The sequence below is a fragment of the Lontra canadensis genome, unplaced genomic scaffold (assembly GCF_010015895.1).
Source record: "Lontra canadensis isolate GAN:19392208 unplaced genomic scaffold, GSC_riverotter_1.0 scaffold28, whole genome shotgun sequence".
Lineage (NCBI taxonomy): Eukaryota > Metazoa > Chordata > Mammalia > Carnivora > Mustelidae > Lontra > Lontra canadensis.
Genome location: NW_022631022.1, coordinates 3,636,402 through 3,649,875, shown reverse-complemented (window position 1 = coordinate 3,649,875; position 13,474 = coordinate 3,636,402). Strand labels below are relative to the sequence as shown.

At 55.8% G+C, this 13,474-nt stretch overlaps 2 protein-coding genes across 6 annotated transcripts in view; both read right to left on the bottom strand.

The window, feature by feature from the left end:
* IGDCC3 (immunoglobulin superfamily DCC subclass member 3) overlaps positions 1 to 1,655 on the bottom strand; it is a 40,744-nt gene extending 39,089 nt beyond the window's left edge. Inside the window, exon 1 of the mRNA XM_032864695.1 lies at positions 1,610 to 1,655. The gene's annotated coding sequence lies outside the window, so the exon portion shown is untranslated. The remainder of the gene's footprint in view (positions 1 to 1,609) is intronic.
* A 3,794-nt stretch (positions 1,656 to 5,449) lies between these two features.
* The window catches only part of IGDCC4 (immunoglobulin superfamily DCC subclass member 4), a 38,351-nt gene continuing 30,326 nt past the window's right edge, over positions 5,450 to 13,474 (bottom strand). For 3 of the 5 annotated variants that reach the window (XM_032864689.1, XM_032864690.1, XM_032864693.1), the window contains exons 14-20: positions 13,159 to 13,286; positions 11,306 to 11,476; positions 10,914 to 11,051; positions 9,793 to 9,964; positions 9,123 to 9,351; positions 8,237 to 8,398; positions 5,450 to 7,500 (exon numbers count right to left, since the gene is read on the bottom strand). In XM_032864689.1, coding sequence (XP_032720580.1) covers positions 7,090 to 7,500; positions 8,237 to 8,398; positions 9,123 to 9,351; positions 9,793 to 9,964; positions 10,914 to 11,051; positions 11,306 to 11,476; positions 13,159 to 13,286 — 1,411 coding nt within the window. In that variant the 3' untranslated portion in view covers positions 5,450 to 7,089. The remainder of the gene's footprint in view (positions 7,501 to 8,236; positions 8,399 to 9,122; positions 9,352 to 9,792; positions 9,965 to 10,913; positions 11,052 to 11,305; positions 11,477 to 13,158; positions 13,287 to 13,474) is intronic. The other 2 variants (XM_032864691.1, XM_032864692.1) reach the window with 1 other exon arrangement.

The window sequence follows — 13,474 nt, the reverse complement described above, 5'->3', positions numbered from 1 at the left end:
GGCAATGTGCCAGCCCCACTGCCTCTGCCCTAGGGCACTATCTATGTTTTGGTTTATGTGGTTGTTTTGCTGTTGTCATAAAGAGAATTGAGGGGTACCAAGCGTCAACTCGAATTCCCAAAATTCGGGAAGAGGGAGGTTTCTAGAATCCTTACTCCGACCGACCTCACCGCTCGCGTAGAACAAAACTGAGCTGGAAGAGAAGGGGAACGAGGAGAGAGGGAAGAAGGTGACTGGGGAATGAGGGGGAAGCCCGACAGGAAGGACAAGAGCTCCAATCCTAGGCGTGATGCCAAGTTCCCAACTTCTCCAACGAGCAACTTACCAGGCCAGTTATCACCTCACTCCGGGAGGAATGAACCCACCTGGTCTGAAAGGGCAGCCACAGACCCCCTCGTCACATTTCCAGGGAACTAGCGATCCTGGAGCTGGCCCCTCCCCAACAGACAAGCGCCCTCCCTGGTTGGGGGAGACGGAAAATGGGTGGGGAGAAAGGAGAAGGGGGACCCGCCTTACTGACGATTCCCCCAGCCACCGGGATATGTAATAATTTAAGACATTTGAGGGTCATAACCTTTCAAACCCCTACCCACGCTCCCCCGGCCCTGCATTTCAGCCGCTTCAGCCCCCAACCCAACCCCGGTACAGCAGTCGAGGAATAAAGTTTCTCCTAGATGCGGACGCGGTATTCTGCTTCTCCGGAGCGGAGGAGGGAGAACACCGCCTAGACCAGCGTCTGCGGAGAACCTGGGGTGGGAGGGGAAGGGCCTAGATGTGCGCTCCCCTCCCGTGAGATGGGCCCATTACAGCCCCTGAGGGAACAGGGTGGTGGTGACGCAGCTCTGGGCAGCAACGCGGGCAGACCCCGAGCCCGGGGTCAGGGGCGCTCTGCCCGCGCACCCTCCCGGGAAGGGCGGGCACGTGAGCGTCCCCGAAGCTCGCTCCCTCTCGGTCGGCTTCTCTTCCCCTTCCCCGGCCGCGCGGTCTCCCTCGGGTCTCCTCCTCCCCACGCGCGGCCCGCCGGGACTCTGCCTCCTCCTCTGCCTCGGTCTCCGCCGAGCACTCCCGGTGCCAGGGCCAACTCTCGACCCGAGACGTGCCGGGTCGGACCCGCCTCCGTCCCCCCGCCCCCCCGCTCGGCTGCGTTCGGTCTCGGCCGCCTCGGGCTACTCGGGCCCGCAGCCGGGCTCCGCGCATCCCGGCCCGCCCCCTCGGACGGGACTCGGCCCTGAGGTGCCCCCCTGGTTCGCTCCTCCCTCTCCCCAACTCCCGCCGCCCGCCCGCCCGTCTCGCTTCTGCTCTGCGGCGCTCCGTGCTCCTCGGTCTGGGCTTGCGTCCTGCCCGAGTCCTGGAGCCTCAGCGCCCCGAATCGGAGTCTCTCCTCGGGGGCCGCGTCCTCAGCATCCTCCTGCCGGCCGGGCCGCCGGCCTCGGGGCCCTCTCCCCCGGCTCCACCCCGTCCCGCTCGGCTCTCCTTCTCGGACAAGTCCCTCCCGCCCCGGGTCCGCCCGCAGGGTCCGCGCCGCTCTCCCCAGTTCCGCCCCCTCGCGCCCACCTACTCCCCTCTAGCCCTTCCCGGGGCTCGGTCCGCGGCCGCCCGGGGCGCTCACCGTCGCTCGGCGCGGGCAGCAGCAGCGGCAGCAGCAGCGACAGCAGGAGCCGGCGCGGCGCGGCGCGCGGAGCAGCCATGGGGCTCGCGGTCCGCTCAGCTCGGCGAAGCGCGGCTCCGGGGCCTCTGGCGGCTCACAGCGTCCCGCGGGGTCGGCGCCGGGGCCGGGGCCGGGGCTCCGGCCGGGGCCGGGCCCGGGCGGCGGCGGGCTGGGGCCACATGCCTGCCTAGCAGCGCCGGGGGCGCAGGGGGAGCGCCGCTTGCGCCATCTTGCACCCACCCCAGCGATCTGTCAGCCTCGCCCGGGGTGCGCGCTCCGCACTCGCACCGCCCGCGCCCGCCCCGCCCTCCTCCCTCCGCCCGCCGCCCCTCTTCCCTCCCCTCCCGGTCCCCTCCCCCAGCCCCTCTCCCCGGAGGCCCGGTCTGGGGAACAAAAGAGCCGGCGAGCGCTTTAAGCGGCCGGACATTCCCGGCTGCGCGGCGGACGCGCCCCCTGCGCTTTGAACTGTGGCTGGAGCTGCCGGCGTGGTCCCGGGCTACTGCCCCGTACCCCCTGCCCGCGGGCCAGCCCCGGACTTGGAGGGCCGGGGAAGTGGAGTGAGACAGCGGACTGTCAAGTGGGTCCGGGCTGCGGAGAAACACCCAAAGCCGTGGGGTATGCTCTGACCCACTGTTTCTGCTGCACCCTGCACCACCGAGTCCAAGTATATGTTTTAGAGATAATCGCCTAAAAGCTGCACAAACTTGTCAAAGGTTCGGTTTTCCGTGGTTTCTGGTCCTGCCACCCAAAGGCTAGGACGTTTAGCTGCAAGACTGGCCTCTCTAAACTACAGAGTTCTGGCACTGAGTGGACCGGAGGTGGAAGGGGTAGGAAGGCAGCTTCCCCAGGGCCCTGGGACAAAAGTAACGTGGGTTTCAACCCCCTTACTGCCTGCTGTCTAGCCCAGCCAACCCAGGCAGTCACTCTCAGAGGTCATCTGAGAGATAAAGATAATCCTATCTCTCCTGCTCGTTGCCAGGGATATTTAAAGGACACGGGTCCTAACAAATGACCTGGTATCTGGGAAAGCAAACTGAAAGTCGAAACTCCCAATAACATTTCTATGTCACAAAGAAGACTCTCAATGTTTCATGTCTGAGAACACATGAGCCAAGGAGTGCACGAATTTTAGGGAAGATAGGTATGTATTACCTCTTAGGAGATACATACCCATGTTAACGCTCAGACATCTTGAATCTTGGCCACTCATTATTAAATGATCTTCTGTTGAGTCTGGCGTGATGAGCTAGTCCATCTATTCTGTTCTAAGATCAGGAGACTTAAAGATGGTCCTCTTTGCCTCATTCAGCTATTTCTTCCTCCAGCATTGGACTGGGATGAGGAGGAATAACTAGGTTTCTCCTAAAATTTTTATTTTATTTTTTTTAAAGATTTTATTTATTTATTTGACACAGAGAGATCACAAGTAGGCAGACAGACAGAGAGAGAGAGGGGAAAGCAGGCTCCCCACTGAGCAGAGAGCCTGATGCGGGGCTTGATCCCAGGACCCTGAGACCATGACCTGAGCAGAAGACAGAGGTTTAACCCACTGAGCCACCCAGGTGCCCCTAGGTTTCTCTTTTGATACCAACTCTGGAATCTTGGAATCAGGAGTGTTAACCATCCATAAACCTAACTTTGGTGCAGATAAGTAAAAAAGTGCAGGCCTCCAGAGATCAGATAAGTTTACTGCTGATGGGGTTTGCCCAGCCCAGGACTCCTGACTCTCCTGTAGCAGTTGGAAGATGAGTCTAGAAGGGAGGACTTGAGGTATATGAGTGAGCCATGGGAGGCAGTGGAGAAATTCAAGGTTGGGGGACACACCCAAACCCCAAACCAATTTCACCGTGAGGAGGGGCAGGAGTGATGGGCCTCCACTGGCCATAAGAAAGGGAGGGAGGGGGGCTGCCTGGGCCCAAAGTCCTGGATTTCCCTCCTGCAGGGCTTGAATTCTCAACAACCCCTTCTTGGCTTGTCCTAGACTCAGAGAGGTCAAATTGGTGTCCTGAGTTGCTGTCATTTTAAATTCATTTTGACAAGTGTTTAATTCTTCTTTATCACAACCCTTGGTCTGAGAGTGATATGCAAATAATGGCTACTCGCCTGCCTGCAGAATGTGCAGTATCTCTCCCTGTGATCTGTCAATTAACACGGATCTGGCCCATCAGCCACTTTAGGGGTGGTCCCAGGCAGGGCAGCTTCTGGTTCTTGGTTCCCTCGGTAGAAAAGCATGCTACCTACCAGGCTCTGGAAAGATCTTAGCAGAGTGTCATCCTGAGATGCATGTGGGGCGTGGGTGTGGAGTTTTGCGTGTGGCTGCATGCCCACGCAATGTTTGTGAAGGTGAGTGTGTGTGTGCGTGAGTCTCTAAGCTTGTAGGCACAGTGCCCATATGTGTTACCATGCAGCTGTGAGCAACTCTGGAGACCAGAGTTACACAGAGAAATAGTTGTTAAGGCCAAATCTCTGGAGTTGCTCGTTCACTTCTCCTTTGCACCCAAGAAAGTTAAAAAAAAAAAAAAAAGTCTGTGCCCAGTTGGAAAGAGATTCCCCCAGAAAGCCTATAAGTTCGCAATCAAAGAAAGCATCTTTGAGTTTAAGTCTGTTTCCTAAGAGCCTGCTGAGGGAGAAGGGTGGTCTGGTTCTTTCCCATGACCACCTGCTCTCTACCCTCAGAAACTCAGCATTTCCCAGCCTGGCAGGAAATACACTCTCTAGGACAGAAAGGCTGAGGAAATTCTAGTCATTCCACATTTTTGGAAAATAGTTTATTAATTCATTATAGGGACAGATACATGATCAATGCCTTGGCTTAACACTAAAGAATATCATATTTATGAGGAGAAAAAAATGCTGGAAAAGAGAAATAAAATAGCATAAACTAAATACTGACAAATAAAGGAGCAGGTACCGATTACACTTGTCATGCATCAAGAAAAGGAAGGTTTCTAAATGAGACTCAAAAAACATAAGGCATCGATGGTAGGTGACAAAGGGATTAATACCCTGTAAAAGGCCAATGGACTCTTTTCTAATAAAAATACTGCTACAAAGACACAAACCTAACACTTCCAAATTACCCAGAGCCCAAATAATATATAATGCTAGTGAGTAATGGCCACTTTCTTATCAACTGTGAGTTATAGGCAGATACCAGATTTATTACTTATTTGCTTTTGAGAAACAATTTTCCACCCAACCTAATGGGTTATAAATTGTCTCATTTGCAGCTATTTAATTTAAACCAGAACCTCAGTGCCTGTTAAACAAGAACGTGAAAAATGACTATGTGGTGTAATGCTAAGAGCCTACTGTTAAAACAGCCATTTGATTCAGGGCAGTTCTTTTTTTCCTCTCCCTTTTGGGGCGGAGGGGAGGCGCGGGGGAGGGGGGGAGCAGAGCAAACCAGCAAAATAAAAAGAGGCTTTTGACCTTCAGAGCAATGGCAAAACACAGACAGTGGCCTCGGCCATGGTGACGCTGGATGCCAGAGGAAGAGTACAAGCAACAATTCCATCTTCAGGGAGCTACAAGCCAGCAGGAATAATCTTCGCTCTCCCGGCCCTTGGCAGGAGCAGGGAGGGGAGGGAGATGTAGGTGCGGATGTCAGGCGGGAGTGACACCCGAGTGTAATAAACACAGATGCTGAAAGGGTCTGAGGGAGCTGCAACTCTGTTTGAGAGACATGTCACCATTAAAAAACAAAAGAAGAAGAAGAAGGAGAAGAAGGAGAAGAAGGAGAAGAAGGAGAAGAAGGAGAAGAAGGAGAAGAAGGAGAAGGAGAAGGAGAAGAAGAAGAAGAAGAAGAAGAAGAAGAAGAGGGGAAAGATAGACTGGTTATTTCTAATTTGGCCCAGAAGCCAGAGTTAACCCTTGATGTGCCGATCAGTTAAAAAAGATACATTTAGGGAGAAAAGCCCCCACATCCTAAGCTCCAAGGAGAGGCTGGGGTGCAAAATCAAATAAATGACCTTGTTTCTCTACACAGGAAATAGAAGTCCAGCTTGTCCCTGTATGACAGGTCAATGGAAAAGGACTTTAGGATTGAATTTAAAGGAAAAAAAAAAAACCAACAAAATGAAATGAGCCAATTACCCTTGTCCTGTGCAAAGGCCTCAGTGCCAGCCCCCAAAGGGTGAAACTCCCCTCACCCCCCATCCATGAGCTCCTGTTCCAGGTGTGCAGAGCAGGAGGGAAGCTCCTGGGCTGTGGTGCCTCCCATCTCCACTCTCCTTCTCCCCTTTCAGCTTCAGCTGGGAAGGAAGGGCCCAGACCCCCTCCATCCAGCAACCCTGCCTCTCTGCCTCCAAGGGAGAAGTCACATTCCCCTTTCCCTGTCTCAGAAGTCCCCCTGTGTGACTTGCATTACCCAACTCCAAGGAGAATCCTCTGACCTTAATCCCAGGGAAAAAGACACAAGGGAAACTGGAAGATCTTCCCCTAAGAGGGGCAGTCTGCCTGGGGCGGGGGCATATGGTGGCACAAAGAGAAGAGGGGCAGGAGGATGGCCGGTGAAGTGGATGGCGGACACAGAAGTCAGGCTGTGGCCTCAGAGCAGACGTGAGGTAGTCATGTTGTTAGGGAAGGGTGCAGAGATTGAACCCAGGCAGGTAAGCCACATGACGTGGTCCGGGAGAGGGGTGGGAGACAGCAGAGACAGGAGACAGAGAAACAGCGGAGTGGACAGGAAAGCAGATCCCAGAGGAAGAGCAGGGCAGAACTGGGAGCAGGGGGCTGACTGGAGACAGAGCACAAGAGGAGTGGAGGGGAAGGGAGGACAGGAGAGCCAGGGCAAAGGATTTCCAAAACCAGGCACTTCCCAAATAACAAAACAAAATGCAGAGTTGCTCTGAGGGGAGCCAGAATCACCCTCTCAGTTGGGGCAACAGAGACAGGGGCGATGGGTAGTGACACCGGCGATGGGTAGTGACAAGACCAATGGGTAGTGACAAGATGAAGATGCTAGGCAACCAGAGCCTACTGCACTCAGCCCAGCCAGAAGGGGAAATGGGCCGGGGCTGTCTTTGTCAGACAGGGCATAGCAGACACTCTCAGAGTGTGTAATAAACGGCTGGGTGACGGAAGTGGGACGCCCACAGGGCTAGGGACTAACCACTCTGGGGCACTATCCTGACCTGGAGGATCAGTTAGACCACAGGGACCTCTACCTGGCCAAAGTCTCCCAGCTCGCCAGCTAGCGCATACATATGCACGTCACATAGAGCCATGCCTCACAGGTTCCTCCCACAGGACAGGTGCCAGAGTGTGGGGGGAGTGGATACTCCCATTTCTTCCTCTCCCCACAGCCACAGCCCCCGGGGAGGCTTCAGACACCGTGACGATGCTCAGGAACTACAGGTTCATGGGCATACCTACTCGGCCACATGGGCCGTGTCCCATGATCCATCCTAGCCTGCCCCAAACTGCATCCTCTAGGGGAGCTAGGCAGAGGAGGGGACTGGGGCTCTGGGCAGGCCTGGGCTGGTTCTTAGCGGGCAGGGGGACTTCGGCTGGCAGCTGCTCCCGGGGGCCTCCTCCAGAGCCTCACTGGGCTGGAGGTCTGGGTACGGATAAGAAGCGCTGGCTGCCTCTGGCAGGCTGGTGAGTCTGTCTGGCCCAGGGCTTGCCTGCTCACACCCTCCCAGCTCCCTGTCCAGCCAGTCTACCCCTTGCCCTAGATCTGTGACTCCTGAAGGGAGGGCAGCAGCCTCTGGAGGCAGGGGGTCCTCAGGCTCCAGGTCTTGGAGGTGGAGGTCAAGGTTCCCTTTGGATGCACCGAAGTCAGAGTGGACGATGACTTCAGCCTCCACCTGATTCCTGCAGGCTGGGGGCGGCTTCTTCCTACCGTTGCCCTGGTCAGAGCCGAGAACGTAAAGACAAGGTGACCATCACTGAGAGTGATCATCAGAAGAATGATCAACGGGGCGCCTGGGTGGCTCAGTCGGTTAGGCACCCAGCTCGTGGTTTTGGCTCAGGTCATGATCTCCTGGGTCCTGGGTCTGAGCTAGCTTTCAGCTCTGTGCTCAGTGGGGGGGGGGCACCTATAAAATCTTTCCCCCCCCCCCCCCCCCCCCAATCTTTCTCTCTAAAATAAATGTCTTTTTTAAAAAGTGGCCAACATACTTGGGGCAGAGAAGGACTGACCCCTTCCCCCAAGCCCGAGAGCACAGCGACTGCTGTCCTCCGAGAGATGATGATCAGGCCTCTGTGAAGGCAGGGGGAGAATGGAATACTGCACATTTGCCTTTGCCCAGAGTTCCAAAAGTACCAGATTTAGTCAGAGCCTCAGTGCGTGGGGGGAAGGGCAGAACGCACTCAATCCAGGTCGTCCCTCAGATCCATGGTAATATTGCTGGGACCCACTAAGGCATCAGGAGAGGAGCGACTGTCTTTAACCCAGGTGAGACAGATCCCCGCAAACTGCCTGCCTCCCCCAACACCCACCTTCGGAGGCTCCAGGGGCCTCCTAACTAGAATTCCATCCCCATGGAAGTTATCATCAGGGGTCACGAGAAAACTCACTACTTGCTCTTCACAAACACAGAGCCCCTTCTCTCCTTTCCTCCCTCTCCCTCCCAGGACACTGACCTTTATGGCATCATACACCAGAGCCTGCAGCAACAGTGTCTGCCCCGTTCCAGCAGGGGGCAGCAGAGCCCGGGTCAGAGAAGGCATGGCACCTGCATGGGGCAGCTCACAGCCTGCCCAGGAACCTGCCCAGCTTGGCCCACCTGACTGAGCCCAGGAGATCTGCGAGGGGAGAAAGCATGGGAGCACTGAGGGCTTGGCTGGGAGAGGGGAGCCTAAGAGAGGGAAGTAGATGGAGACTTGTGGCCTCCTGGCCACCTCCCTGCTAAGGCTCTGGAGAGGGACCAAGGGTTTGGGGGTGAACATGAGGACGGAGAAGTCCTCCTGCAGAACATCCCAGTACCACAGAGCCTAGAGGTGTCCAAGCCAGGCCGGGTTTCCTTCACCACAACGGCGGGGAAAGAGGGAGGAAGCACACAAGGGTTTGAACAGGCTCCTCAGAGAAGTGCAGGAGGAGCTACCATTGGCGGTGTGGAAGGGACCTGCCCTACGTGAGCCCACCTTATCCAGGTCCTGGTCTCACTTGTCCTTCCTACTGGGGAGGGCTGGGGCTTAGAGGTTTCTCCAGCTCGCAGGATGAGGAGGGTGGTGTGGCCAAATTGAGTTACCAGCAAACAGTCCACTGTGGGCCCTTCCCTCCTTCTGTGAGAACCAGGATGACCTATTCTGCCAGGGATGGAGGCCCATCTGCTTCCCTACTCTGCCAACCTTTTCAGGGAGGAAGGAGAGAGAGATCCTTTTCTCCTGCCGCGGGCCCTGGGAAAGGGAGGGGGAGGGCGGAGGAGCGTCTCTAAGGGGTCACACGTTGGACTCTTGCGCCCCCTGGTGTCCTGTTTGGGAATGAGTCGCAGTGTGGGGCTGTGACCCACCCAGGCTCCAGGCTTACCTTTCTTTTGGAGTGACCCCGGCAGTCTGAAGCGCCGCCTCCCATAAGGCTGTGCACTTCAGCCCTGTCCTCCATGTCTGAGGGCGGTGGAGACCAGTCCTGGGGACGGGGGTGTACAAGGGACTCCAGTTCATGGACAGCTGGGGGGCTAGGAGGGCCAAGGCGGGCTCGAGAGTACAGGGCGGGGTTCCCAGCATTAGTTGTGGAGGACAGGCCTGGGAGGGCTTCCCTGGAAGGGAAGACAGAGAATTGGGCACAGTGGTCAGAAAGGGGTGGAGGCAGGCCTGGGATCTAGTCCCGCCTCTGTCCTCCGGCAGGTTCCCATCCATCTCTGGAATTTGGTTTCCCTGTCTAGGCAATGATTAACAAACTAGGTTCATATCAGCTGTGACCCTGCAAATGGCACCTTTCCTCCTCCCCTCCCCGCCCCACCCCCCAGGTCCAGGTGTCTGGAGATTAGGGGTCTCTCTTCCCAAGACGCTGTCAGTGACAGACGCAGTGAGAGAAGGCAGCTCGGCCTATGCTCTCCCTTGCTGAGGAAGTAGGCCGGAGCTCCCTAACCCACTCCCCATTCTCATGAGGACATCACTCCCCATCCCTTCACCCCAGAGTCTTAGCTTCAGTGGGGCCTCTGGGGGTACCTCAGGCAAGTCATGGCCACTTTCCCTACCCTCTCATCTCCGCTGCCCTTCTGGAAGTTTCTCTTCTCTGCAGGCAGACTGGCTCCTTCACCCACCTGTGGGGGCTGCGGCGCAGTCCGGCACACATGCAGGCCAGGAGGCAAAGGAGGCCCAGGCAGACACCCACAATGATGCCTGTGACTGAGTGCACGTCCAAGGAGTCTGGCAGGGGACAGAGAGGGGACAGAACAGGTCAAGGCCAGGACAAGGTCCAGGGTTCATAAATCAAGATTTTTCTTTTCTTTCTTTCTTTCTTTTTTTTTTTTTTTTTAAGATTTATTTATTTGACAGAGAGAGCAAGAGAGAGACAGCAAGAGAGGGAACACAAGCAGGGGGAGTGGGAGAGGGAGAAGCAGGCTTCCGGCTGAGCCAAGAGCCCAATGCGGGGCTCAATCCCAGGACCCTGGGATCACAACCTGAGCCAAAGGCAGACACTTAATGACTGAGCCACCCAGGCGCCCCAATAGACCAGGATATCTATGGCTTCCTCAGGAGACCACTGGCCTGAGTCTCACCCTCTAGAAACAAAATCTTCTGCTACAAAAAAGGGTCCACCACTCCCTCTCTGACTGTCCTCCCCAATGGACATCTGAACTTCCGGTCCCTCTCTGTCAACCTGGCCTCCCAATAAAACACACTAGGGCCAGTTTTGTGAGTGTGCCACAAGAGTGGTTGCACGGGGCCCACTCACGATGCCATGCTTGGTTTAAGGTTCTGCTATCACCGTCTTGCAATTCTAATTTTTAAATAAGGGTCCCACATTTTCATTTCACCCTTGGCCCTGCAAATCACATAACCAGTTCTGCTGCTCTTTCCCACCCCCTAAAGTTCGTTCCCTCTCTAAGCCAATCCTCCAATCAAAGCACTCTTCCAAAGAACTAAGCCAGTCTCCCATAAATCTGACCTCTTGACTGAACTGCCACTGAACTACCCCCTTCAGATTTGTCCTCTGCCCACCAAACCAGGAAGCCAGCTGCCCCAAACAATGAAAGGGTAGCTGTGCCCCGGGGCGGGGCCCTGGAAGAGATGACTTTAGAGGTTAACTCCAGGGGCCTCAGAAGACCTCAAGCTGTCCCAGGGTGAACCCACTCTTCCCTTCCTGCCCTCATACCTGAGAGCTTCTCCTGGAGAGTGATAACATCCTGCAGGCCAGAGAAGGGCCCAGGCCCCACCTCTGTGCGTGCCCCCATCTTGAAGAAGTACCTCGTGTCGCTCTCGAGGCCATGCACCTCAGCGCTGAAGATGTTTCCTGGAGGCAGGGGAAGGCAAGGAAAGCAGGGCTGGAGGGTTGGGGGCATGGGAGCAGGATGAAAGGACAGCCTGGAAAAATGAGACTAAGAAGGTCTGCTGTCCCACCCAGGCACAGCTTCTGCCTGCTTCTCCCAGACACCCATGGAACAAACCTCAGCCACACTCTCACCACTAGCCCTGCCCCTAGAGGGGCTCGAAAAGGGAGAGGGTGGGGAAGCTCTTGCTCAGATGCCCTGGGGCGGGAGCCCTCACCCTCCGTGGTAAGCAGGGTCCACTGGTGCTCGGGCTGGCTGTGGTTGTTGCTGTAGAGGATGAGATACTCCACAATCTCCCCATTGGGCTCGGTGGGGGGGCACCAGTGCAGCCGAACAGTGGAGGGTGTCAGGGGGCTCAGGCGCAGGTCAGATGGGGGCGTTGAGGGCCCTGGGGTACAGGGGAGGAGATGGAGAGAGGCACCGTCACTGAGAGCCCTACCTCTGGGGGCAGCCGGGAGACAGGGGTGTGAGGACAAACCACAAAGCAAAATGACATCTGATCTCTAACTGAGGAGTTTCTGGACAACATTTAGCAGGGGAGAGGTGTTCACTACCATTCCTCCCCTCCCAGAAACTCTTTTTCACTCCTTGGAGCAGACCTCAACCTTCCATACCCCAATACTTCCAAAGCTGGAGGAGACTGTCTGGTGTCCAGAGACCTGGGGGCAAAGCTCAAAATTTTCTGGAAGGCTTACATTTCATTTTGAACCCCATGCTGTTTCTCCTCTAGTCCATGGTAAAGTTTAACATAAAGTAGTGTTTAAAACTACTTATCATTGAAAGTTCCGAACTCCCCTTGCTACCCACAGACCTTCACGTAAAATCAGTTGATGCCCTGTATAGTCTTTGTCTGTGTTTGCCCCTGACACAGTTTCGAAGGGTCATGGCCATCCCAGTAGGAGAAGTACAACTTTTGTAGTTTTGTTTTCTTTTTTTTTAAAGATTTTATTTATTTGACAGACAGAGATCACAAGCAGGCAGAGAGGCAGGCAGAGAGAGAGGAGGAAGCAGGCTCCCCGCTGAGCAGAGAGCCCGATGTGGGGCTCGATCCCAGGACACTGGGATCATGACCTGAGCCGAAGGCAGAGGCTTTAACCCACTGAGCCACCCAGGCGCCCCTGTAGTTTTGTTTTCAAAGAAGAAACTGATCCTCGGGGTAGGGGTGACTGAGGAAGGTAGAGAAGGAGAAGTAGGACACAGGTGAATGGTGAGTTGGAAGGGGACAGAGATTTGGGGTTTCAGGGCTTCAAGGCCCAGCAGAGGGTGGGACGGGGACCCAGGGCTCTAAGGCGTGAGGCAGCCACATCATCACAGGCTGGCAGAAGCCTCCTCGCCTCTCACCCTCTCAGCTCTGGTCCCCCCATCTGCAAAAGGAGAAAACATCCCCATCTGTCGCACAGCCAGTGGTGCTGGGGAGCCAATGACACAAAGCCTCTTCTGAGAAAACATGGGGGCCCTCCCAAACTCCTGATGCAGCTTAAGACCATAACAAATGAAGTGAGAGGCGGGTGGGAGACAACCTGTAAGCAGTTTTTTCAAGAGCAAATGCCAGCGAGTGCACGGCTTTCGCATCCCATCCCACCCAAGACAAAGGTCTTCTGTCCATGGGAAGGGGAACAGTGCTAGGGCAGGCAGAACCAAAGAGCCTCTTCTAGGAAAACAAAAGTCCATTCGTCTTGGAATGCCATTTCCAGAGGTTCCAGAGTCATAGGCGTGCACATCGAATGGTTCCATCCTTTTATAGATGGGGACACAGAGGCCCAAGGGGGAAGGGACCTGCCCAAGCTTCCCTGTGGGCGGGCAGGACGTAGAATCCAGGACACCAGCCTGCCTGACCCGGCCCCTTGTCACCAGCTCAGTGAGCTCTTGGCAGTCTCATACAAGAAGCCCCTCCTCTAAGTCTCATTGTGTTTAGGAGTAAGTGATTAAGACCAGCACAGGACTGGCCGGCATGAATGGAATCCAGGGATAGACAGAAATAGGGTTTTGAGGGGGATGTCAAAAAAGAGGGCCATCGGAGCAGGAAGGAGTGGGGTAAAAGATGGGATTGGTGGCAAGGCGGCCACTCACGGTCAGGCAGGGTGGAGCGTTCTACCACGGATCCGAAGGGCCCGTCCATGTCCACGCCATGGGATTGTACTGCGAACTCGTACTTGGTAAAAGGCTTCAGCCCACCAATGAGGATGTCTTCTCCAGAGCTGCCAAGGCAAGAAATGCGACTGGAGCTCTCAGGAGCACCCTCCCAGCAGTGCAGGCCTGTCCCAATCTGCTCCGCCAGCCCCAGGCCCTACCCTGGGTGGGGAATCAACTCACTGGCCAGTGTGGGGCAGGGGGTGGGGGGGAGGTGACTCGGACACCACCCGGGATTCCTACAGAGAGGTCTGGA